The sequence below is a fragment of the Crocodylus siamensis genome, chromosome 2, assembly GCF_052110815.1.
Source record: "Crocodylus siamensis isolate JL-2025a chromosome 2, ASM5211081v1, whole genome shotgun sequence".
Taxonomy (NCBI): Eukaryota; Metazoa; Chordata; order Crocodylia; family Crocodylidae; genus Crocodylus; species Crocodylus siamensis.
The window spans coordinates 287,156,702-287,183,774 of record NC_143396.1 but is presented as its reverse complement, the minus strand read 5'-3'; the positions used below and the strand labels follow the sequence as shown (position 1 = coordinate 287,183,774).

General features: G+C 44.8%; 1 protein-coding gene across 1 annotated transcript in view; it reads right to left on the bottom strand.

The window, feature by feature from the left end:
* Positions 1-27,073, bottom strand: part of MNAT1 (MNAT1 component of CDK activating kinase) — a 154,971-nt gene that overhangs the window by 101,642 nt on the left and 26,256 nt on the right. The window contains exons 2-4 of the mRNA XM_090034316.1: positions 15,778-15,930; positions 14,231-14,304; positions 2,646-2,749 (exon numbers count right to left, since the gene is read on the bottom strand). Coding sequence (XP_089890442.1) covers positions 2,646-2,749; positions 14,231-14,304; positions 15,778-15,930 — 331 coding nt within the window. The remainder of the gene's footprint in view (positions 1-2,645; positions 2,750-14,230; positions 14,305-15,777; positions 15,931-27,073) is intronic.

Sequence of the window (27,073 nt, the reverse complement as noted above, 5' to 3'; positions counted from 1 at the left end):
TATTAAACTGAAAGAAATGGTTGATCTTGAGGATTGGAACAATAAGAAATAGGATGAGACTTAATAGCACAGAATGTAAGGTCATTAACATAACAACTAAACATGAAAATATCCATTATAAGCTTGCATTCATCATCTGGACATGACAGTAAGAGGAAAAAAAATGAGAGAATAATAGTTGATCATAGGATAACTGAACCACCAAAGTGATTTACCATGAGAGAATACACAACGGATTCTAGAGGCATTTTCAGCAGAGACAGGGAAGTACTATTGCTACTGCAGGAGGCCTCACCTGGACTACTATACCATTCTGGTCCCCTATATTCAAGAAAGATTAATTCACACTAAACCGGATAGAGAGAAGGAAAACGAAAATCATCAGGGGAAATGGAGAGAACTCCTTGGAAAGACCACAAAGGGAAAAGAACTTAAATACAGGCATACCTCGTTTTATTGCGCTTCGCTTTATTGCGCTTCGCAGATATTGCGGTTTTTTACAAATTGAAGGTTTGTGGCAACCCTGCCTCGAGCAAGTCTATCGACGCCATTTTTCCAACAGCATTTGCTCACTTTGCAGTTTTTAGCATTAAAGTATTTTTTAATTAAGGTGTGTACATTTTTTTTTAGACATAATGCTATTGCATCCTTAATAGACTACAGCATAGTGTAAACATAACTTTTATATGCACTGGGAAACCAAAAAATTCGTGTGACTCGCTTTATTGCGATATTCGCTTTATTGCGGTGGACTGGAACCGAACCCGCAATATCTCCGAGGTATGCCTGTAGTTCTAAGGACAATGATGGCACGAGAACAAACAGGTTGTTAATACCTGGCGAGGAATAAACTTAGACTGGAAACTGGAGAGTTTCTTTTCATCACTGGAGAGGAGCAGTTCCCAGAACCTTTTTCCAGGACTAGAGAGAGGAAACAACTTACCTAGGTTTTATATTAGAAGCGGGCAATTATTTGGGTCCGAGGACCACGTAGAGAGTTTTGATCAGCTGTTGTAGGCTGACTCGGCACCACTACACCCTGTCCTCCCCCTGCCAACAATTCACCAAAACTCGCAATGGCACCATGGGCAGGCGGGAGCAGTGTTCAGGAGTGGAGTGGGGCGGGCAGGAGAGACTGGGATCATATCCTTGACCTCTGGGGGGGTGTATGGAGGTGGGGCTGCCTGGGTGCCAGGTCCTGGGAGCCTCTTGCAGGTGAGGGGAGGGAGGTGGGGGGGGAGATGAAGGGCGAGAGTAGCAGAGCTGCATCAAGATAAGTGACAGTACAAAAAGCAAGTGTCCGTGTTGAACAACTTGCCACAAAAAATAAATGGGCTGCAGCTGCCCTGGGAACAGCCCTGGCAAAAGCTGCACACTGACCATGGCCCAGACCAGCAAGCACCAGCAGAAGCCCAGCTCAGGCTGTCTCTGTGCAAGCAGGAAGGACAACGCCCCATGTGGAGTCCCGCAGGGGCAGCTGTGGGCCAGATCCAGTCATCTGGTGGCCCGAATCCCGCCTGTGAACTGTATTTTACCCACCCCTGATTTAGATGGAAATGATAACTCTATGAGCAAGATTTTATAAAGTAGCTGCCTGCAGTAGCAGGGGACTGGACTGATGGAAGAAGACCTATGTAATATGTTTCTGTGGGGCATCTGATACCGCAGTCAGACAAGATTTTAAATTAGCTGGACCCCAGGGCAAATGCTTCTTCTCTCAAAAAGAAGTGGTGCAAACAAACATCTTTCAGACTCTACACAAATGCAAAATCCTAGTCCTACTTGAAATTAATATGAGTTTTGCTGCTAACTTCCATGGAGCTGGGATTTAGAAGGCGCCTTGAAGGCCACGGGAATGCAGGCCCAGGCCTGAAGTGTGTCATTTCTGTTACTACATTTGCCAGGATAGAAATGTGCTCTTTATGCAGCTAATAGCAATCCATACTTTTAATATAGAAAGAAATATAGAACAGATGGTCAGGCAAGTTTTTTTTGAAGAAAGAAATCCCTGCAAACCTAGTTTTAAAGGAGATACCTAAATAATATTTTAATGCAAAACCCTAAAGGAAAGCATGTGTGGTCTACAGAGAACACACATCGTGGCCCTTTAAGAAGTATTACCATTAGCACTTTAACAAGACAAAAAGCTTTGGGGTTTTTCTTAGTTTGTTTCACTATAACTCATTTTAAATTTTGCATAAACCATGTCTTTGTTTTTTCATTCTCCAGCTGCCTCTTGGGAGCTTCATAATGTCTGCGTCTGGATTTTTTCCCCTCCCTTTGGATGAGAAAGAAATTATTGTCCTAGTATAGGAATGTCTCTCCTGGATATTGTCCAAATGTACTACCAAAGTACACATGCTTACTAGGTATTAAATGTGGCCTCTGCTATGACTTTCCCACTCAATAACCCCTCCCCAGAATGAAGTGCACACACAATTCAGTTATCAACATGATCTTAGACTAATATATGAATATTAATATACTGGATATTGTATATTTTTCTTACTACAAAGTATAGCCAGCATTTGTAGTTTTAGTTTTGTAGCGTTTTTAACGTGGCATTTTACAAAATATTCTACTTTAAAATAGTTAATTCCTCAACTAATAAGAAATTATAAAAAAAAAAAAGGAAGTAAACCTACCAGTTTTATCTTATTTTTCTGAATGACATCCTTGTTGTCTTTCTGGTACATCTCCATTTTCTTTTTGGTGTTTTCCAAATCCACATTGTTCGTCAAGTTAAACACTGATTCGATATTTAAAAACACGGAAATCCGCAAATTAGAGTAGTAATGCAGCATGCACAACCGTCATAAGCAAGCAGTATACCCCTATTAAAAGCTTCATCTCTATCCCCATAAAACCTTACATCGCTAGCTTATTAAGCATTAAATGTGACAAAAAAATCACTTGGATACACACAGTAAGGGCAGAATCTAACTTCTTATATCCCTGGAGGCTCTAAACTCTAAAGCAAGCTATCAAAGACAATAAAGTTCCTCCAGATTTACACCTGCGTAACTGAGATTAGAACCTGACTTTTGGCTTCCTTCATGGTGAGCCCTTGACCAACATCAATAGCCAACGTATCTGCAGCAGAACAGTGGCTTTTATAACAAGCAGTTTGTTCTTTGTGTTCTTTGTAGCCACAAACTGAAATTAGACTAAGGCCACGTACAGATGTTCAGTTTCTCCAAGGAGAGTTGCTGCTCTCCCAGGAGAAACCAAGAGCATACAGAGATGTCCAGGATTTTTCTCCTACAGCAAATATGGCCACTCTGAAAGAAATGCAACCTAGGAACAACCAAGGTTAACACCTGGGAGAGTTTATCCTAAGACAGTGAATGTCTGTAAATGTACTCTTCTGAGAGAAACTACAGCATAGTCCTTCAGCATCCCAGGGTGCTTTTCTCCCCTCCCCCAAGCATGGAGCAGAACATGTCTCTAGCACAGTGTTGGACTGTGAAGAAGGTGGGGACAGGCCAACCCTGAGCAGTGTAAGTCAGCCAATCAAGGCTGCCCTGTGCACAACTGCCATCTGCCTCCAGGCAGACTGGGGGAGCCTGCAGAGCATGCTGAGATGTGAACACAGAGGCCCCTGGCTGTAGAAAATCAGCATTGCAAGCTCTTTGTTCTTCAAGGGCTCAGCATTCAAATGTCCATTCAGGTGCCTCTGGCTAAGATTTTTTACCAGGAGAACAAACCTGGGAGAATTCTCCTAGATTATCTGAATTCGTGTACACAGCCCAAGTAAAAGTGCATACATACACATAACTGATAACAAACAAGGGCCTTCTATTTTACCAGCTGTCATGGGCACAAACATTTATCAGACAGCACCTACATTATGCTGACCAAAATACATTTCTATATTACTTGAGAATTTAGAGGCACTAGGATACGATTTCACTTACTTTGAGGAGTCTTTATATTTATGCAGAGATCCATCAAAAGAAACCAATTTAACCAATTAACAGCATGCATTGCACAAAATGTGCATAACAAATAGGAAAAGAATATGCCCCCTTTAGCTTGTGAGCCGAAGAAAGAAGGTCAGCCAGCTAGCACCTATGCCTCAGCTGAACATTTCCAATCACGCATATTTTATCAGGAGGTGCCAGAAAATACAGAAGGTTCTGTAACCAATAGTTTGGGAGAACTTCCGGTAGATGGCTCAGGGAATCAGTAATAAGGTACAGGGCTGGTCACTTCTAGGCCACTGGTTCAAATGTGGGTCAAGTCAATTCTGACTCAAAAACATCATCAAGGAAAACTATTTGGTTGCTTCTGTGCACCTCAGAAAGGACACCAGACTGATATCCTGTTCTCTAAAAGCCAGCACACATGGCAATCTTCCTGCATGTTTGGTAAACACATCAAGGACTGAATCATCCTCACTTCTGGTCCTTCCAGACTATGGCGGAGAAACACTGGCAGGGAGGCTCACATTGCTCCACTAAGTCCCATGTAAATAAGCAATGATGCAGCTTGTGACTCAAAGAGTGCGCACAGTCCGACTTGTGAGCAAAGGAAAAAAAAGACTATCCAGCATCAGCCTGGAACCCTGAACACCTGGGTTCAGATCTCTCCCTCCAAAAACTTCCTGTTTGAACCTGGACAACTCATTTCGCCTTTATATCATGTGCTAAGGGGATAAAAGTACCTCCCTAACTCACAGAAGTGTTGGGAGGAGTGTCTGAGGTGCTCAGAATACAGCAAAGGGGGTCACAAAATGCCTTGGATGCATGTGTTGAGTCTGAGAAGCAGGAAAGAGGAGAAGGTTGGAAGAAGAAGGCGTGAAAAGTTCATGCAGTTATTTGTAAGGCAAACCTCTCAATTCTATTAGTTGAGGCTGGTCTGATTTACATCCTCCCCTTCTCCATATCTGCATAGGTGAAATGGAAGAAGGGAGGGAGTGGGGCTGAAGGAGGAGTAGGCCCTGCACAGCCACGGCATGGGACAGAGCTATGAGCAACTTGTCTGGGGGCTGCAGGGGCACGCAGCCTGGGAGGACATTGAGGGTGCGTGCCCCCCACATCTTCACACTGGTTGAGCTGGCTGCTGCTGCGGGCTGTGCCAGGAGGCACTGGGAGCAGATGTATGCGGGAGGCTGCAGGCACCCAAAAATTCGCCAGCTGCCTGGCCCGAGCACAATGCAGCCCAGACCCCTGCCAAGAAGAGCATGATGCTGCCTTATAGCCCCAGCCCTCCCAACTGTGCTGATCCTGGGGTGGGGGGCCAGGGGAAAGAGGAAGGCAGAGCCATGCTCTTCATGGTGGGGGTCTTGGCTGCGCTGCACCCACAATGGCAGCTGCCTCCGCCGTGCACAGATGGGAGTGCACCCAGGGCCTCCACCAGGGTGCACAGTGGCAGGAGCCCCCCCGCCAGACGAGCCATCCAAGCTCAATCCTCCCAATACCCATCCAGCCGGGGCCCCACTCAACTTACCCCTGCTCCTCCCTTTGCAGCACTCTGCCCCTCTCCATGGGGGGCTCGATTTGGCCACTGCCCCTCCCCTCCCACAAAGACTGACCTGCTGGCTCAGCCCCACCCCCCCACTCTGAGATCTACCGAGGTTGGTGACCACTGGCCAAAGACAGGCAGGCCAGGTTCCTTCAGGCATAGGAAGCGTCTGCTGTTCTGAGACTCCAAGGAAAGAGAGAAGCTAAAAGTGTGCCAGGATGTCAGTGAAAATGTAACTAGGTGGAAATTAGGAACACAAAAGGTAGAGCAGTGAAGGGAGGGGGAATAATGAGACAGACAGCCTCTTTTCTACTTTGACAATCTACTACTGTAGAGTCTCCCTTACTCACCTTTGGCTTTTTCCCCCTCCCTTCAATGCTTTACTATTTGTGTTCCTAATTTCCACCTTCTTACATTCTCACTGACATCGTGTTACACTTCTAGCTTCTTTCATTCCTTGGAGTCTCAGAACTGCAGAGGCTGCCTATGCCCGACGAAGGGCGACTGCACCCAAAAGCTCACAAAGAACTTTTTTCCAACTACTCAGTTGATCTAATAAAAGGTATCACATCTACCCAAAGAAACATGCCTGCTTAGAGAACCGGGACACACTTAGACTTAATGCATTAGCCCCACTTCCTGAAAGGTTTGCTAATTCCATCAGTCCCCTTTATAAAAATCACTCATGTAGCATCAATAAAGTGCAACAAATATTTGTAGCTGCCTAGAGCATTTTGGAAAAGTTGCAACAGAATTTACAGGAGCCCTGGGGCTACTTTGCCATCAAAAGCACTTGAATATTCATCAGTCAGCTATGGGAATCTGTAATCCTTTTCATCGCACAAAAGTGAGGCTGAACATGATGAAGAGGCAATGAAGTGCCAGTTCACAGTCACCAAACAGTGTTTTCTCTTACAAGTAAAGACAAGTATCAAAGGATTTTCCTTTTACTTCCAGCTGCTGAGCCTCCTCTGTACCCAGCTAACCTGGGAAAGTCATGTCAAAAGCAGGATGTCTTGGGCAGGGGTGGGCACAATGGCAGACCCAGCCGGCGACTGGACTCCATTTTTCAGCAGCCCCTTCCTGTGGCATTACAGCCGGTTTCCATGGAGACCTCAGGAGCGGCAAGGCCATGACAGCAGGGGGCCAGGGTTTCCTGGAGACGGGCCCAAGCAGTGCTGGCAGGATGTGCAGCTGGGCAAGGAACTGCTGCAGGGCTGGGGCTGGGATTTTGCAGCGGTGACAGCATGGTCCAGAGCCGGGGCAGAGCACACCCCATGCACAGCCTGGATCACAGCTCTGCCCTGGCTCTGGCCATCACCACCGCAAGAGCCCAGCTCCACCCTTGGAGCAACTCCCTGCTTGGGCCGGTCTCCATGGAAACCCTTGCCCCACCACTCCTGTAATCTCCATGGAAACCAGCTGCAGCTACGCTGGCAGGGGCTGCTGGGGAATAGTCCACTATGGGCCCAACCTGGCCTGTGGGCCCAACTTTGCCCATCCCTGGTCTTGGGACTTAGACACTCGAGCACAATTTCAGAATCTGGTTTAATTTCTACATCTGCCACTGATTGTGTGCTTCATCTTGGGCAAGCCCACGGTCTCTCTGTGCTATAGTTCACCCCACTATAAAAATGGGGAAACACATTTTGTCTGTTTGGTCTTTTTAGATGTTAATTTTTTAGGGTAGGAAGCATCTTATATTTTAGCTATGTGCAACACCTAGCAAAATGGGGCCTTCATGTCAGCTGGGATTTCTCAGCAGCGATTCAGTATAAAAGAACAGAGAGAGAACATCTCTACCTTTGAAAGTTGGGCCCCATGTTTTTTTTGTGGCAAGTTGTTCAACATGGACACCTGTTTTTTGTACTGTCACTTATCTCCTATTATCCTACATTATATCACACTGAAGTATTGGAATAGTAAATAAAATACTCTAGCAACATCCATTTTATTGCAGCTATATTTCTACAAGGAAACCAGTTCTTTTGGTCTTGATTTGACCTCCAGCTTTCTAACACCTATAGGTCCCAACTCACATGCTGTTAAAGATCTGAGCCCTGCAACTGAGAAGAACTGTCATATGAAAATACTGGCATGCAGTCCTGAATTTCAGCTCAGATCCCGCAGTGACAGCAGCTGCGTATGAATGTCAGCACTTCCTACAATTTAAATCCACGTACCAGCCCTTGATGACAAAGAAAGAAAAAAATAGAATGCGAGATGCTGGCTACCAGGATGCTTTGGTACCACTCGTGGCATGAATGGAAGTACATGAGCACTCAAACACCTTGGGTCATCAACGCATCATAGACAGTCCCACCCAATTCTGCTCCTCTCTATAAATTCATTACCTAAATTTTTAGACTGCTTTTTTTTTTAAACAGATTTTTTGTTTTAGGAAAAAAAGGCTAAGCAGGTCCTAATCAGTGTTGGTAAACTGTATTTCTGTACGGTAAAGTACTCACTGAGAAGAAGAGAGAGAAATTTAAAAATACCTATAGAGATTCCTAGTTTTATCAGTTCTGCTTACAACATCTGGTTTATCTTACTTTGCACAAAGCAAAGGATCATGTCGATGAAATCTAAATGCAAGCTTCTTCTGGGTAGCTTTGGCCATCATTCATGTGAGCCTGAAAACCCTTCTTAGTGTGTAGGCTTAGCTTACGCTCTGCTACACAGGTTTTCTTTCTGCTTCCCCAGCAAGACCTCACACCAGGTTTCAGGAGAGCCGCACTTAGCTATCAGCTCCATTTCTCCGCAGAAATCTCTCTGGGCTCGGTGCTGGTTCCCCCTCCCCGAAGCCATCAGGGAGAGGGAGGAAGGAAGAAAGAAACATCACAGCAGACACGAGACGCAACAGGTGGGCAGGCCTGGGTAGCGAAGAGAAACACTTCCTGGTCCTATCATTACCCTGCAACAGCTGTCCCTTAACCCATGGACCTATTGCCTCAAGTTTTAAGGCAGCGAGTCAGATTTAATGAGAATGCCTAAGGCACAGCTGTTTTCATGCAAAAGGCAGGCTCACAAAAATGACTCCTAGCACAAACAACCTATGCTGGCAAGCAGGCAAGCTGAAATTTTGGATCTGTGGTCCTTGTTGGCCTGCATCTAGCCAGCCTGATTAAATATCATATCTGCACATGTCCATAGTCTAACAAAACCACTTCCTAAGTCAACATGATATTGCTGTATCAGTTACAACTGAACCTTTCAACCAGGAAGACTGAGTTTGTGAGGGCAGTTGGGCATTAACCATAATTAACAGCCTACCCCTTGGTTTGTTAATCACCTGATATTCAGGGATTGGTGAACATCAGTCATACAGTAATGGCAATATCACAACTCTGAACTTTTAATATGTGGGACCAGTGTACTGATGTTGAGCCAAATTCTTTTGACCCTCAACTGAAATCCAGGATGGAGATGTGCTCGGCTACCATCTGCAGAATTTGGCTGGGGGTGGGGCTGCTGGAGTGCTTTCCAACACCATTATTTTCCTTCAGGTGTTAACATTTTGCTGTGAAAATAAAATATAAATCGAGCAACATGGAAAGAGTTACGAAACCAAAAGATTCTTATACTCCACCTCCCTACTAGCAATCATCCATAAAAATCTGAATAGGACTAAGAAAGCAGATGGCTGCCCTGAAAAGAGTCCAAAGCCAGTCTTATTTCTGTCCACGGGGAAACACAGCATTAGCCGATATAACAGGCCTGAAACCCTTCAGGGAAAAGAAACAGAGGCAGTTTTGTATGTGACATGTCTTTATCCATCTCACACTGGTTGGCTCAGAAGTTAATCTGCCTTTAGATTTTTGTTGAAATACAACAGAAAGACGACTGTTTTCTCCAAGATGTCTAATTCTATTTTGATAAAACCCACGCTTTCTGAAATCCAGCTTTTACAGCAAAATTCACACTATTTTTAAAAATAACTGCTCACTGCATAATCACATAGCAAATGGAAAAGTAATTTCCCAGTTATTATGGAAGCAGGAATGAACCACTGAGATGCACTTTAGGGTCATATGGAGCAATCATTTCTCAGGGAAACCAGCAATGCTGATAGCAAAGAAGTCCATTTCTGGTGTTTAAGTCAGTTTTATCAAATCTCCTACCCCTCTTTGAGGGACAGTAGCCTTGGACTGGAAAAAGTACTGGCTATCAAAAGCTTCTCTTCCTACCAACTATTTTTTTCTAGCATGGCTGGCAGCAGAAACACACAAAAAGTATTTATATTTAAAAATATACAGGGAGACTAGCTGACAACTGATAGCAGCCTGAGTAGTAGGAGATTGGATGTATTGATCCAGGGCATCCTTTCCTGTCCTATAGACGTAGTTCAAAGTCACTGGCCCACAGCTAGACCCCTTCCAAAAATTGTTCCCCTCATTCTGAGATATAAGAAGTTCTCAGTGAAGCAGAGCAAAATGGTCACATATGGATCACCCCGTTTGGGATTCCCCAGTCCACACGCCCAGTAATTCCATAGGGGAAACACAGGGGTCCATGACTTCAGAAAGAGGAAAACAATTATGCCGAATTATTTAAAACTAAACTATTGTTATTACTATTTCAAACTTTACACGACTAAAGGAGCCTGTCTTACGGAGGACAAACCACCCGGACAATAAGGCAGTCAATGCACTTTATACTTTAGGATGAACTCTGCTACGAGCTGGGATGCTGTCAAGCTTTTCTTCTCTACTTCCTAATGAGATGAAAATGGATTTATTGTGCTGCCTTAGCAATAAACCAAAAAAGGTCAATGGCTATTTCTCCTCGATGTTGGCACTTTCCTAATATTCTGGTCCATTAATTAGCCAACAGGCAGTTCAAAAAAAAGACTGTAAATAATCATCCTGCACATTATACACAGGACATAGAGCTTAGTGTGGACATTAGTGGCACAAGCCAGCTGAAATTCTGATTTAAAATAAAAAACCAAAAAACTTACCAGTGCTAGTTCATCATTAACACTACGTTTTCTACCCCACTATTAACGACAGCTGCTTCTCAGCTATCATCTTCACAACACCCATGGCCTCTCTGAGGCTCAAAATGGCTTAGAGCTCCAGACGGCCAAATTCCCCCCAACAACCTCAAAACCAACACTGAAGTCAGCATCGTATGAAGATGCTGAAATGTCCCATCACCTCTGTCCCCACCCCTTTTCAGAGGAAAAGTAAAAAGAAATCAATGCTCAAGCTTGGAAAACCTCAGTAAGAGGTTGGCAATTATAGATGTTTGTTCTCAGCTCTATTTTTGTGGAAGAAGAATTTTTAAAAGTAGCATAGCATTGAATGCTTTTTAATTAATCACCTCCATCAGGTCAAGTAAGGGACATTCAGACTGGAGCAGGTGTGGGAACCCAAACTGGTTTTTTCTTCATAGTTCGAGAAAGCTGCATATATCTTCTGAGTGGTTCCCTTTGTAAATGAAATCAGTGAGATCCACTGAGGAAGCAAGTGAGTACAAATTGTCCATATGAAATAAGTGTTTCCTGGCTCAATATTTTTGGCCGGAGCAATGAGTCCAGCACAAAAGGCTTTGAAAAGTAGCAAAGGATGAGAAAAAACGTAAGGTACATACACAGTGGCAGCCCTGTCCAACTTGAATATACTGAATGTTTTAAAATAGTGGTAATTACTGTTAACACATTGTACTGTCGTAATGCCTCCAGGCCCCAGGCAGGGATCAGGGGCACTTTGTGCCAAGCACTGTATACATGCATCATAAAAAGGCAGTCCTTCTCTCCAAAGGTGTACAATCTAAGTTAAAAAAATACAATTAAGAGGAGGCATTGGAGGAAGAATAAAAGGAGACTATACATGTGAGCTTGCCGAGGTGTACTTTAGTGGTTTTCACGGCCAAAGCTACTAGCAAAGGCATTAGGCACAAAGCTATCCCACAGATTTCAATAAGCTTTGCATACCCCTAGCTCTGGGGCAGAACACACTCTGTTCACTTTCTCCTGGTTTAATGACAATGAGCTGTTTACAGCGTTCTAAAAACTGCCAAACTGATTTCTTTTTCCTGGGGAATTTATTTTTAAATGTGGTTTCTATTCGAGACCTGGTAGAACACATTTTAGCCCAGAGCATTCTTTAATGGCTGCATTATCAAACACTTCAAAATGTGGGGTTTTTTGGTAATGGAAATACTAACAGGTAACTACTGAAATGCTTACTTGCTTTTTTTTTCTCCCCCCCTTAGTGTCACCCACGGCTCTTTCCTTTACACAAAATAATACTCTAAGCATTGTAGGTCTAACATAAATGGGACCTGGATCTCTCAGATATGGTCAGAAACCACCATCTATGAGAGAAGGCACTAACTGCAGTTGATGCAGACAACTGAGCTGGAGTTGCACTGGAAGTGCTTGGGAAACAGCAAGGAAGGTGTCAGGGTTCACAGTAAAGCACATTCCCGTATGTTTTACATCCTTTGTTCTATAAATCGTTTTTTATTTTAGCCTTTAGTGCAGTGTTTTTTTTAAACTGTGGACCAAGAGCAAGGTGGACCTGGACTTCATACTGATTTTGGACACCCTTAATAATATATTCAAATTCCCAAAGAACAATTGTTTTCTGGTTCTGCACCCACCAGCTTCATAATCTGCTTGCTATCGGTCACCATTAGATACTGCCACGTGTCAGAGACCAGCAGATCGCAGCTTTGGCCTTCATGTCTACATGCAGCATGATTTTTCTGTCCCGCAGCCTGATTTCTCATCTGTCATGCAACAGAACAAATGGACTGGAGACATACTAATGCAAGTATTTTTTGTAATACGCGAATGTGAACTAGACATCTCTCAAGATTTGTTTTTTGAACACAGATTGGTTACGCTATGCTCATCAGTCAAGGAGAATGCTATTACAGTTGCAGAGTCAGAAGGAGACCTGCTGTCTTTATTTGCTAGACAGCTGGAAAACTGAACTTACCAACAGAAAGATGGCTATGAGACTGAGAGGGGGTCATGAAGGCATGTCCAAATGCAACATCCAAGTGAGAAACCTTGTCACTTTGGAAAGAGGAACAAGGATGAGCTTTCTACTACCTTGGTGCCCCAAGCTTTCAGCTGGCGAGGCACATCATCAATGTGAAACCCTGACCCCACCGCTGCTGGAAAGGAGAGGGAATTGTCTGCCTGCCACAAAAGGGGAGGGGAAGTTATGGAGTGCTCCACTATCCTAGCCCTTCCAGTATTTTGAATTTTCTTCTTCAGGGACTAACTCCAGCGCCTGCCACTAATGTTGCTTTCCTCAGTTTTTCTGGGGGAAAGCTGCCAGGGAAAAGGATCATTCTTTGTTTTGCTCTGCTGCTGCTAAGCAAAGCTACTAGCAGAGGTGCTGGGACTGTTTGGTAGTTTAACCACAAGAGGCAGAAACTCAAATAAAGGACTAATGTCTGTACTAACTGATGGTGCACAAGCCCCCTGATCTCAGCCGAGCTTTCCACATATCTGAAGCAGACACTGCAAACCCTACTAACAGAAATAGAAGCCTATAGTAAATGTTATTAAGCTTTTTTTTTTAAACACCCTCTGCCACCACCACTTTTCATGAAGCACAGAACAGATTGCATTCAAAAGCTTGCCTAACTCTATCCCAACCATGCAGCTAGTCCAATAAAAGGGTATCACCCACAGCACTCCTTGCTTCGTGCTTGCTCCTGGGCCATCAAGGCTATAACACCGCTCCAATGTCTTGCCAGACATTTTTAAGACATTTTTAAGAGTTTGGCCAAGCTGCTAATATATCCCACTCTTCTACAAACTCAAACCACACCTCCTTTCTGCTGCTCACGGATGTCGTGGCCTTCAGGACTGCGTCTGGAAGCTCCAGCCACGTACCTCTGCTCTCCAGCCTCAGACGTTTGATGGCAACACCAGCCCAACACATTTTTGATAGCTGCAAAGAGGTACAGGATGCAATTCTCTAAACCACCATAAGTTCAGCACGGAACCACCAGGGTTTTTCTCGTACCACCTTGTTTTCTTTCAAGCCTCATTCGCTGCCTGCCCTGGAAAGCCTGAACCAGCTTCTCTCCTCCAAAACCGAAACAAACCTCAGCAACTCATAAAAGCAAATAAAATCTGCAAGTCTGTGAGCAGGTCCCTATTTCCACACAGACTCCACCAGCCCTCCATAAATCTCAAGTGATGCTGAATGAGTGGGACACGAACTACTAAGGCAAGCATAGTCTCCTCTTAATGGGCCAAGCTTTGCTTCAGCAAATATAAGGAAAAAAGGTCAGCGTCTGCTCTTAAACTTCCTCTCCTGTGTAGCAACATGAAATGCTGCCACAGTGGTATGTAAGGTCATTGGCTTCAAAGCAGTTTCCAACTACTGTACTCACAGAAGCAAAATGATGAAAGACACCATATGGCTTCTGTCATGGTAGATAAAGCTAATGGAGGCATAAAATGAGAATTTAAATTTTCCTTGTTCTTTGTTTAATCTCTCCCAATGCAGCACCAATGGCCTCTGAGCCTTTCCTCTCCAGCTATGAAGGACCACTCCCCCTCCACAACTCATTTTCTTCTCTGGCAGACAAAGTGTTCAACTTAACCATTCTCTCCAATCGGACAAATATGATTAAAAATGTAAAGCAAAAGTAATTAGATAAACATCAGATACCATGATAAACCCTATTAAAGAAACTCAGCTTTGATATTGTAGGCAGTCAAATGGGAAGATAAAAGCCTATAGTCTCATGAGCACATCACATCAAAAATGCAAGCATTAAGACTTACCAATTTCTTCTACTTCTTCCAGGAAATCATTATATTCCCTTAGACTGGGAAAGTCGTCCTCCCTTTTATTGTATCTTTGAGAGAAGAGAAACAAGTGTATGTCTAACGAACAGCAATGGGCTTCCTATTCAATATGCCTATGCATGTAAAAAGGGGCTCCTACATTTGATTATGCTTGATTCTTTATCGAGCGTTGCCTGGCCGTGTTTGTGGGGCTACAGGTGAGACGAGGCAAACGCTAGAACGTACCAGGCCAGTTCCTCAATCACTGCTACCACTGAAAACCGTTTGAAAAAAAAAAGTGCAGGACACTTGGAGCACTTCCACTTCCCAAAGAAGCATGTTCACTCTGCCAAAATTGTCTGTAATAATGGCAGAGGGGCAACAAACCTGCGGCCTTTAAAATGAGAGACGGAGGTCCCAAAAACCCCATTGCACCTTCTAAGAATGTGAAAGAAAAAGGGGAGGGCAGGGCTAATTCCAGTACAGACGGCTCTATTCTACCGATATAAAAACCCAGGCACTTCCAACTTGCACCAAGAGCACCAGTCCTTGTTCTGTAAAGGGTTATGAGGTTAGTCTGCTCATTTAAGGCCTGATATAAAGCCAGCTGGCATCAAGAAGACTCTTTTTTGTTAACTTCAACAGGCCTGGTATCAGACATCAACATGAACAGCCTTCCACTTCAGAAGCAGACATTTCAGTACCTGCTTGAATGATCTTTCTATAATCCTTGCCTAGCTAATTTAATGTTTTTAAGGTACCAAGAATCTGTAGAAGCAACCATTTTAATGCGGGTGTCCACATTATTAAATTATACCTCGGCTGGGCTTAGACTTTTAGACTGAAAACCCCTTCATCCCAGCAACCTCAAAGCTGACTGGTTTGGTCAGCACAGCTGGGTTACAAACTGTCTCAGAGATAAATTTTCTTTTCTGGTGGATGCCAGAGAGGGTAAGGAATAAGGGATATATCATGCTAGATAAAGCTGGTTCGATGATCTTTCTAAAGGATCCATCCCTGCCACTGTTGGAGACATGATACTGAGCTAGATGGGCTACTGGTCTGACCCAGTTCTCTGCTTTCTATACCAGGAAGCAAGGTGTTCAGGCACTCCCGTCATAACTTCTGTACTCAGAAGGCCTCACTTCTCCCTCACTGTGGCTCAAAGGACAGGTCCTGATGGAACGATACACAAGGCCTTCTGTTCCTTGATCCATCCATACGTGGGAGGGCAAGGCAACTCCTGTCCTCATGCTCTAGCGCCAGCTCCATTTGGAAGATAAAACTTCCCTAGGAAGCTGAGCATCACACTTCCACATTGCAAAGTAGAGCCCTGGCTAAGCAAGTAGGAATTTTTTCAGGTTCCTCATATGGTCAACGAGTCAGGCCATCAGGCCCCGTTATACCCTTCAGAATAAAGACATTCTGCTCTCTACATCTTTCCCCTCTTTCCTCCTACTCCCCCAACAAAACTAAATCCATTTTTGAAGCTGGAAACACCATAAGCCCATTTGACTGTTGTTTCTTAAGCTAGTGACACTCACATTTTCAGCACTTTCTTCCGAATGTCGACCTCCTTGTCCACAGTGGGGTCTTCAAAGAGCTGCACCCGGAAGTTGCTCTTCCGCAGCGGGGTCTCACACTCCTGGCAGTTTCCAGCCCCTCGGACAAACAGCAGCTCCACGCAGCTCTCACATCTACAGGAGAGAGAACCGAGTGAAAGACAGCTTGATGCAACACTAACCGAAACCGTCTTTTCTCCTGCTTATTATTACTTCCACATTGTTTTTAATTTAGCGTGAAAGGGTGAGAGTTAGCAAATACATCAGTGCCTTTCATGAACACAGTGTGACGCCACTGGAGACTTTCCACTGGAAGTGCACAGCTATACCAACACTGGCTAACAACACTGCCTTGCTATGGCCTAAGAAAGCTACTTCTACAGTTGAGATGTATTTATTGTCCAGAATTAAACCTCTTGGTCTCGCTACTGAGGCTGAAAGCTTAGGATAAACACAATGATGTTTTGTGGATATTTAGTTATGCCAAACCTAACTGATACCACCGCATTCGATTCACATAACCGTATCACCCTCCGGACCCATGGAGCAGTAACTCACTGCACAAGAAGTCCCACTGATTTCAGTGCTACTATTCATGTACTAACCAGCACATGGGTAGTGCAATCCGGGTGAAAGTTTGCCATGCAAAAAGCAGTCATTGTCATTGCAACCATGAGCTGGAGTCAAACTAGGACTGACCAAATTTCAGAGATTCTGTGTCCTTTTATTACCAAGAGCCAGTGTTAAATAACCCCCTTACCTTTTCTGCTAACATTTTTAGGACACTGCACATAAAATGCACTTTATGAGGTTGTATAAATGACTCAACCCCCCCCCACCAAAAAAAATTTCTAATTTATTTCTTCTAACTTAATGAAAATCTTAGACTTCAGCCATCACTTGTTAAATGTCAGCTGACATTTAACAACAAAGGAAGCGCGCACACATACAAACACAAAAACCAATACAAAAAAAATAAATCAAGAAGTATCTGGGTACTAATACCTTGCAAAATACAAGCATAGGGCAACACCTGCTGCAGTCATTTCCTATTGTTGAGAGGGGGACCTATTTATATCTTTGGTACATTAAGGACGTAAGCAGTTGTACAATGGCCAAGCTGCACTCTCTCTTTATAAGTTCAATATACCAGACAAATTATTACGGAGAAATAATATTGAAACAGTTGAAGGATCCCGAAACAAAACCTCCAACCAGTTGACCTCCTCTTGATCAGACTGGTGCCATTTACTTACAGAGGCAGAGCTGACTAGTTTGACTCAGCCTTTGTCTTCAAGTATGAAAAGCGCAGGACAGTGCAAATGTATGTTATGGTAAAACCAGAGCAATTTTTTACAGGCACACTTACAATCTCACTATGCATCTGAGAACACTGCCTGCCTCTAAAAAAAGAAGAAAAAAAAGCAAACTTTTCATTTACTTAGATGTTTTTCCCCATAATTCTTCTATTTTAGAAATATTCATTATAATGACATTTAACTAGAATTCATCAGAAAAGATGGGGAACCAAACGTGTTAACAGACCAGGCCAAAACAATTGAAGCATGTCAACTCAAAAATTACACTTCCTTCTAGTCTGGTTTTTACCTTCTCTTGCTTACAAAAAAAACGTAGCTGGGAAATTAGAGGTGCTTGCAACCTCTTTTTTGTTTTGTACTAGTTTACTTTTTGCACATGACAGACATGTTTCCTTGATTCCACTGTGGATCCCCAAACATGCAGTTGGAAGAAAACGTAAGAAAAAAGGACAGAAAATTTTAAATGAAAGAAAGTAGGCTTGTAAAGCTATAGAAACTTGGCAGATGGACTCAGATGCAGGTGTTTCTATTCCAGTATTGCCCAAAGCTCACAAGTGAACAGGGGTCCACTGATACGCTCTGTGTGTACCCTGTGCACACACACCTACACACGGTTGTCAGTGAAGTAACTGCTATTTGTCATTCCTGTAAATGGAGCAGATTTCAAGTTCAACACTAGGTCTGACTCTGGAATCCATTTCTACTTGTGACAGCACTTAAGCAAGTGCTCCAGGCCTTTCCCAAACTGGGGTTGATGTAAGGCTGGAAGATATCCATCTATACAAAAGGGTGTCGTGATACATCACGCTAGGAATTTGATCTCAGGTGGCCAAGCTCCTTCTCACTCATTCAGCAAACTCTTCCCTGTTGAATATAATTAACTCACTTTGAATTGGTTGGGAACCACATGTGAGAAGAGGTAAATTTCTTTCCCCAAAGCTGGATCTTGCTACCAGAGAGAATGAACACAGGACAGAAACCTAAGCAGCCTTCCTGCAAGGAGATCTGCCATTCCCACCCCCAAGAGAAGGGACCGTCTGGCTTCCTTCCTTATGACTACTATGATCACACATTTCAAAAATATTCCTGCCCTGTTAGAAAAAAGAAAAAAAAGCCATTTGAAATCCTGTCCGACTGGTTCTCTTTAAGCTCTTTGGGCACCGCTAAATTCAAAGCACGAGCTTACAACAGGAGGACACATTGCATTAGAGGGACTGCTGCTTACATTATGGGAGCGTACAAAAGATCCCAATCCTGCTTGGGGCCCTATTGCATTCAGTGCAATATTTGCAGACCAGGGCAACACTGTACTTGCCCCAAGCAGTTTGCAATCTCAGACCTTGATCCTACCAACATGCAGGCAGATTGCTGGGCCCACAGAGAAGTCCACTGATGCCAGTGGTGATTTGTACAGGCCCAGGCATTGCACATTGAGTGCCACTCCTGAGCGAGCCCTACAAAGTTATTTTAGACCTGGATCTTGCACAGGGATTCAGACAATCTGTTACACGTCAATCAAACAGCAGTCCACCCCTTACATGTCAACCTTTTGACAACTCCATTCAGCCACCTGGGCCTTCATGTCCCACTGCCACTTGCTAGACATACTCAGTTAACCCAAGACAGGTCTGTTTGGCCCAAACCAAACAAAAGCACATGTATCACACCCGCTGAAGTCAATGGGAATGAAGACAATGCTTAATTGCTTTGCTCAGTTGGGGCCTTTGCCATGGTTTTGTTTATGGGAGCAAACACAGTGTAATGATTGATAACGAATACTGCCAGGTAAATCGGGACCTTATGTTTATGTGGGCCAGGGTCTAGGTCCCACTGAAGTCAATGGTATAACTTGGCAATTTCAGGGGCAATAAAATCTTTTATAAGGACTCACTTGGCCAGTAACATGTGACGACTAACTCTGTATGAAACTTAGCTCCCATCTTAGTATAACTCTTCCCAAATAAAACCATGCATTACTCATAGCAGAGCTGTCCAACTTCTAAGCCCCGGGGGCCACATACCATGTGGGCCACATGAGGGAAGGCATGGGTCACTGGGCTGCAAGCCGTGTGGACACTCCTCCCCATGCCCACACATACACTTTTGCACCCATGCTGTGCAACAGTGAGGATTTCCTTCCCCTGTATGGCCCGAATCCTCCTTTCATCCCCCCGCATCCCTTAGCCCTTGACTCGCCCTCAGCCCCGTGCGCAGCATGCCCCACTGCCCCAATCCCTGGAGCAGAGGCAGCAAGTGGCAGCCCAAAGATGGAGGCAGCGCATCTGGCTAGTGTTGCAGCCACAGCAATTGGGGAGGGGGTGAGGCAGCTGGGCAGGAACTTGGGGGCCACAATTAAACCTTTGTGGACTACATAGCTACAGGCCAGCAGTTGGGCAGCTCCAACTCAGAGCACCATATCCACTCACTGAAATTAATTTTTTGCTCATTATGTTTGTGTTTCAACAACAAACCGGAAGGACAAATCCAACAGGATACTCCCAAATAAGAGAGAAGGTCCGAAAAAAAAATTCCTATCCAAACAAAAAGGACCAAAAGTTCTCATTTTACAACGTCAGAAGACTGAACTGTCATTTAATCACATTTGTGAACACAGGCAAGATCTGCTAATATTTTTTTCTTCCACTTGATATCTGCCATTACTTGAACATTAACTGAATGCCTTCTATCCCCAGGCTAGAAAGACAAAGCACATTTCTGAGGAAAGCAAATGATGGGACAGCTAAAGTGTATTTTAGCACTGTGAAGGTATGAATAATACCATTTAACCATCTAACTATTTACAGGGAGAGGTGAAAATGAGGCACCATGTTAAAAGATGCCCCTGGGGTTCTTCAAAACACTTTACAAGTTGACATGCTTCTTTATGAGAGCATGAAATATTTTATAAAATAAACTCTATAGACTGGATTTAGGCATTTAATTTGGGCAAAACATCTTCAAAGGGTAAAAGCTTCATCCTGATCCTACGTGCCATGCTCCCTTGTGGATCTGGGAAGGCCAAGGGCATAAGAGACGCAGCCCCTTCAACATGATGGCCATGTTAAAAGGAATGGCAGCACTTCATGGTTTGATGGTGCTGGATGTTGCTTGAGCTCTGCAACCTGAAAGAATGGCTCTCTCTGAAAGCAGGAGTGCAAGAAGCGCTCTCTTTTTAATGAAATCTTCAATTCTGCTGCGGACAGCAAAAATCTGCAGGAGCCTCAATACATGGTTGGTCATTACTCACTCCTACAAACGTTTATATGGTTTTGTTTTAGACTTCTCCACTCAGGTTATTTTTAGTATAAGATGTACTTATTCAAGAGAAAGAATATCAACAAATATTTAACTCTCTCTTTTCTGGCATTTTTAACCAAGATTTTTTCTATGGTTGAAAGCAGAGTGCATTGCACCTACAATCTAGCCCGTCTAGCTATAGAAGAATTAATTTAGATTAAACAGAAGAGACAGGAACATTTATCTTTAAAAAAAAAATCAAAGCGAAACCAAGTTGGATCAAAACAAAAAGAGGAAAAAGATGCGTCTCTTGTTTTCACTTGTGTCTGCATTTCTGGTCTTTGGCTGGAAGCAGAGACACCAACACAGGGACAGAAAAAGGAGATTCTGTTATATTGGCAAATGCGAAGTTAACACATTTGTATGAATGCCTGATTTAGCGAGTTTGGGTTTAGTTTTCCTATTCTTATTTCCACGCCAAAGCCATTTCTAAGAAAGCCGATTGCTTCTTTGTGCAGCCCGGGTTGCAAAGAGCGGCTAACGAGACTCTTGAGTTCTGGACAAGAACGACGGATGCGGACCAAGCAGCTGCCAAAGCTGTGCTTATGCCACAACGGTCGTGTGTCGGTAACAGCCGCTCACGCCCAGACCTGAGCCTGCTCCACACAAACGGCTGGGAAGGGACTGGTTATTAGCAATTGGGTTTTTCGAGACTGCTGAGCCTGGTCCAGGGTACAAACCGGGCTGTAAGGTACAGGTGATGAGGCTGCGGCAGCTTGGCCCTATCTGGATCCAGGGGCTCGTGGGATTTGGGTCCTGGAAGAAATAAGCTGCCGTGTTGTGGAATGTGGATCACAAATGGCTGCAGGTGGAGGAAGCAGTTGGGTAATGGACCTAGCGCTCCTTGCAAGGTAGGCACCTGTCTGGGCAAGGAAGAGCTTTCTTCAAGGTGAAACGGCGCTTCTTCCCACCCTGCTCCTCTAGGAAACACAACCGCAATGGCCTACAGAGTGCATGGTGCCCTGAAATGCCTCTTCCCCGCCCCACAGGCATGGAGCATTTCTTCCTCTCCTCCCTCCATCTTGCCTCTGTCCAGATTCGACCGGGTCCTCAAAAGGCCAAACTGCAGGGATCTCATTCAGCAGAAAAGCCATTTGGTGACCATTTCCATGCAACTGGCCCAGCACTCCTCCACAGCATCTCTCTTTGGCAAAGAAAAGCAATTTGCACTGGGAGTTCACACATACTCTGAGGCACAGTCATGGAGCTAACAACCTCACATCAGGTTTTGGCTGCAATCGTAATCCTGCTCTAGCATAAATACAGAAGCTGATATCAGCGCACTGAACTCTCTCTACAGCTACCTTCTGCTGTCCGCACCTCTCTCCTCTCCTGTCCTCAGCAATAAACAGTCTCCTACAGAGATACAGTGAGAGAGAGAGCGTGAGCACGAGACAGAGCACTTCTGCAAACATAAAAAACTGTATATCCTCCTAGACTGCTAGAGATCTTTTCCTGCTTTAAAAGACAACAAACGCAAGGTCCTTTTTCCAGATCTGTATTATGTCAGTCTCAGCCTCATCTGCCAAGCTGTTTGGTGTAAGAAGAGTCCAAAGATAGTTAAATGAAAGTGTATCTGTCTTTTTTTTTCCACCTAAAGCAAGTTAACTATCTGCTCTGTTAAACTAGCCCGGAATTGTCCCATTAAAAAGGAGAGACAAAATGAATCCAATTATCCATAAATTATATGACTCCCTTCAGCTACAGTTAAAGCCCTTGTCTTTAACCTGTCTGCTTACTCTGATTATTCTGCAAACCCACTCATCTCTGATTTATGGTACAGAAAAGACAGACTGGTCAGTGCTGACAGCAGCCCAGCCTACTCACTGGTGATTTAAGTAATTCATGATATATGAATTGTATTAATTATAGCAGAAACATTTGCACCATTCATTGTGCATTTCCATTATTTGCAACAGCTTGAGCTCTGCCATAACTACTATGGGTTGAAACCCGGCTCAAGTTTTCTCAGCACACTTTTAAGTCACTTTTTTTTATGCAGAATGAGAAAAGGATGTCTTAGGGTTATTAATTAGACAGGGAAATGAAGAAGGAATATGCAGTTTTATAAGTGTCAGCTAAACAACTGCTCCTAATGAGTTGTTGCTGTCCAGCCAATTAGGCCCATAACCTGAAAACTAGGTATGATTTGTGCAACAGATTGCAGTGTCCCGAAGTGCTGCTCTATCACTTGAGGCAAAGTGTGCTTACTTGATAGGCCACAGCAATGCAAAAGAAGCTGTTATGGCATCAGGAAATCAGTTCTTTCGCAATAATGAAGTATGGCAGAATACATGAAGAATTTACCCAATGCACTAGAATAACTACTTCAAATCCATTACAGTCTACTGGGCAAATACATGTACTAAAATAACTACTTAAGTAAATAACCCTTTAGTACACTTTGTTAATCTTGAATAAGGATCTTGGCAAGTTTTCAGCGTGCTTTGTGAACTCCATCAAATCCATTATTCAAGAAATCCACCTGCCTATGATAGCTGAAAGCTAAATTACCTACCAGGACAACCAGTGAGAATTAGTAGCTGTTCACAGCACAAGTGGTGATGTTGTCACAGTGCAGGGAAATGAAAGAAGCAGGATTTGTAAAGCGATGCCATCTTTTTTTTTTTTAATGAGATGAAAGCTATATAAAAGTACATGTGCTCACCTCACAAATCCTCCTTTTCTACACAACTGAAATTGCAAACATTTTCAGTTATACAATTCTCCACTCTTATCCTCAAGCCCACTCCTCAGCTTCCTGAAATATCCTGCAATCCAAGTATTGTCCATGGGCGCTCGCTAGCCGAGACAAACACACATATCATTAACAAGTTCAAGACAGTGTGGAAAGCTTCTAATGCAAGAGATGTTGTCCTCTCCTCAGCCACATACTGCAGGAGAAACTCCCACGCTGTCCTCCAGGTCATTTGATCTTAAATCGCTCCTAAAGGTCATACAACAGTTTGCTCATTTATTCTGAGAACCTACTTGATCAGCTGCAGGATTCAGACATTTGAAAACCATGGTTCAATAGTTAGAAAGACAATCATGAACTTGTCAGTTGGGAGACATGCTCAGCTTTAATAATCAGTTAAAAGTGAAGCCATTTCTTTGTCTTACTGCTTTTGGATTTTCCAACATTATTCACTACATCAAATGCATATATGAAGGCAGGAAACTGGGAGTACACCGACGATTCATTTTTGCCATGTGATGAGAATATTTCCCATCTCACTGGAGTTTCTTGAAAACTCAGAATTAGCTTCTTGTATAGTTCTTATGAGGGTTATTTCTAGTCACTCCTGGCAGTGCTCGGGGGAACAGGGACCCCCCCAGTGCCTGCTGGTCCCCCCTGACTAGTTTGTAACAGGTCACCAGGTCGCCCCTTCAGCCTTCTCTTGTGGAGGCTGAACAGGTTCAGGTCCTGTCGCCTCTCCTCGCAGGGCCTGCCCTGCTGCCCCCGACCATGCAAGTGGCCTCCTCTGGACCCTCTCCATGCTGTCCACATCCCGCCTGAAGTGCGGCACCCAGAACTGGACGCAGTCCTCCAGCTGCGGCCTGACCAGTGCCGCATGGAGGGGGAGGATCACCTCCCTGGACCTGCTCGAGATGCATCTGTGGATGCAGGACAAGGTGCGGCTGGCCTTCCTGACCGCGTCCCCACACTGCCGGCCCACGTTCATCTTGGCATCAGTGATGACTCCCAGATCCTTTTCTGCCTCTGCATTGACAAGAAGGAAGTTCCCCAGCCTGTCAGTATGGTGCTGGTTCTTCTTCCCCAGGTGCAGCACCTTGAACTTGTCAGTGTTGAATCCCATCCTGTTCCCATCCGCCCACCCCTGTAACCTATCTAGGTCCAATTGCAGCCTATTCCTCCCTTCTAGCATGCCCACATCCCCCCAACATCTTAGTGTCATCAGCAAAGTTGAACAGGGTGCTTTTTACCCCCTCGTCCAAGTCGCTGATGAAGATGTTGAACAGTGCGGGCCCAAGGACCGAGCCCTGGGGGACCCCACTGCCCACGTCCCTCCAGGCTGAGAAGGACCCGTCCACCACCGCTCTCTGGGTGCGGCCCTCCAGCCAGTTGAAGACCGAATTGACTGTGTAGGTGTCGACGCCACAGTTCCCCAGTTTTTTAATAAGAACGGGGTGAGAGATGGTGTCGAAGGCCTTCCGAAAGTCCAGAAAGACTACTTCCCTCGATCTGCTGGCAACATCTACCAACGCAGCCCAGGATGCTGTTAGCCTTCTTGGCACCAAGGGCACACTGCTGACTCATATTCAGCTCATTGTCCACTGTCACCCCCCAAGGCCTTTTCTGCAGAGCTGCTGCCCAGCCAGCCAGCCCCCAGCCTGTACTGGTGCATGGGAACATCTAGGTCGGATCTAGACTATTCCCCCATCAGAAGCCACAGAATTACTGTTGACTTACCTTGTCTAAACACCACCATAGGTATCTGCACATGCTGTGGCAAACTAGCCACCTAAATCTGTGTCCCTCCTTCTAAGTGCTTGCCAATTATTGGAGTCTCACTAAAGGACAGTAGAAAAAAATTACTATTATGCCAAAACATATGCACTCTTTTAAATACATCTGATACTACAGAATGGAAGGAAACAAGATAACCGTACAGGGCAGCATACTTTTTAAAATGGTATAAAATTTAAAAGATCCTAATATGCCTTTTTGTTTTCTTTCTTTTTCTTTTTTCCATACAGGTCAAGGAATTAGCATCTTCTACTAATTTGAAAAAGAAATATCTTAGCAAGAAACCTACAGGAGTTGATGTGAATGTTTCTTTTCCCAAGGCAGCAGACACACTACCTTGAACTATAACACGTCAATACACAGGCCTGGTCAGGTCGGCACACGTACAGGAGGATGTGGGGATGATGGTTCTGTAAAAGGCATTCCTCCGCCCCTTCCCCCCGCCTCTAAATAAGACTTAAACTATTGCCCCAACATGATTTTAGTGCTTCCACCATTGCTGTATTCCTGAGGTGGTGACGGACAGGGGGACCAAACACTGTGGTCACTGATGAGCCCACGACACTTTTCACAACGCAAATTTTCCAGGCCAAAATCCCAGTGCCAGTAATTATACATAACACCAGTGGGCTAGGGTGTTTTTCAGTTCCTGTTCCATGCTGATGTGCTGGACGGTTTCCCAACCCTCTGCTGGATTCACTATTGACATGATCAGTTGCATGTTAGAAGCAGGTGAAGTTATTCCTGTGCATGCATTATACAGATCATGGGGTCAGTCACAGAAAATGAGGGTGGAAGGGACCTCAGGAAGTCACATCTAGTCCAACCCCTGCTCCAAGCAGGACCAGCCCCAACTAGATCAGCCCACAGCCAAGGGTTTGACTAGCCAGGTCTTAAAAACTTCCAAACGTGGAGATTCCCCCACCTCTCTGGGTAGCCTGCTCCAGTCCTTTATCACCCTCCTGGTGAGAAAATTCTTCCTAATATCTAATCTAGGGTTACCATATTTCCACTTTCAAAAAAAAAAAAAGGACATGGGGGGGGGTAATATGATTGGGGGGGGGCGCAGTGATATACCCCTGTCCCTCACTCCCAGCCCACAGCCCCCAGCACTGCTTGTTCCCTGCACTCCCAACCCGCAGCCCCCTGCTCCACCCAGCCCTGCAGCACCTCCAGGCTGCCCCACCCTGCGAGAACAGGCACTGACCCCGATGGTGCTGGCTCAGCTACGCAGCTCCCTGCTGCCCCTGAAGGCCCCCTCCCACCTCCTTCCCCCACTACAGGCAGGCGTCTCCCCCACCCTGCTGCAGCCCCAGCTGGGGGACAGCTTCCCCCAGTGCCAGCAGGCACCCACTCACCCATCCCCCTCCACTCACCCACGTGTGCACCCACACACACATGCACAGCCCCCTGCACAGTCCTAAGCCCTAGCACTCCAACCCCTGCCCCCATACACTTAAATGCATCCAGCTGCTGGGGCAGCTCCCACCCACCCACCTGATTGCATGCCAGCCACATGCATGTGTGCACGCAGATGCACGTGATGCCCCCTGACTCCAATCGCCCCCCCACAACTCCCTCCAGCCCCAAGAAGCTCCTTGCTAGGGAAGAAGGGCCAGGAAAAACTTTGATGCTGAGCAGAGCAAAATCCCAGACATTTGTTGATATTTTAACAAAACACCTGGACGGAGATGGGACAACCCAAAAAGAGGCATGTCCAGGAAGACCCAACCATAGAGTAACCCTGTCTAACCTAAACTTCCCTTGCCGCAGCGTGAGCCCATTGCTCCTTGTTCTGTATCTGCCACCACTGAAAACAGGCCAGCTTCATCCTCTTTCGAACCCCTGTGCAAGGAGGTGAAGGCTGCTATTCAATCTCCCTCAGTCTTCTCCTCTCCAAACTAAATAAGCCCAGGTCCCTCAGCTTCAGCTCAAAAGTCACGTCCGCCAGCCCCACAACCATTCTTGTTGCCCTCCGCTAGACTCTCTCCAATGTGTCCACATCCTTTCTGTAATATCCTTGAATGTAAGGACATGCTCTTCAGAAAGTCTTGCAGAGATACACTGGTGGGTTTTAAGCAATAAAGCCATCAGCCCAAGAGCAAATGCTTAATGTATTTATTTTAAAATGTATGAAGCTAAAATCTCAGTGGAAATAAGTTCACCCTAT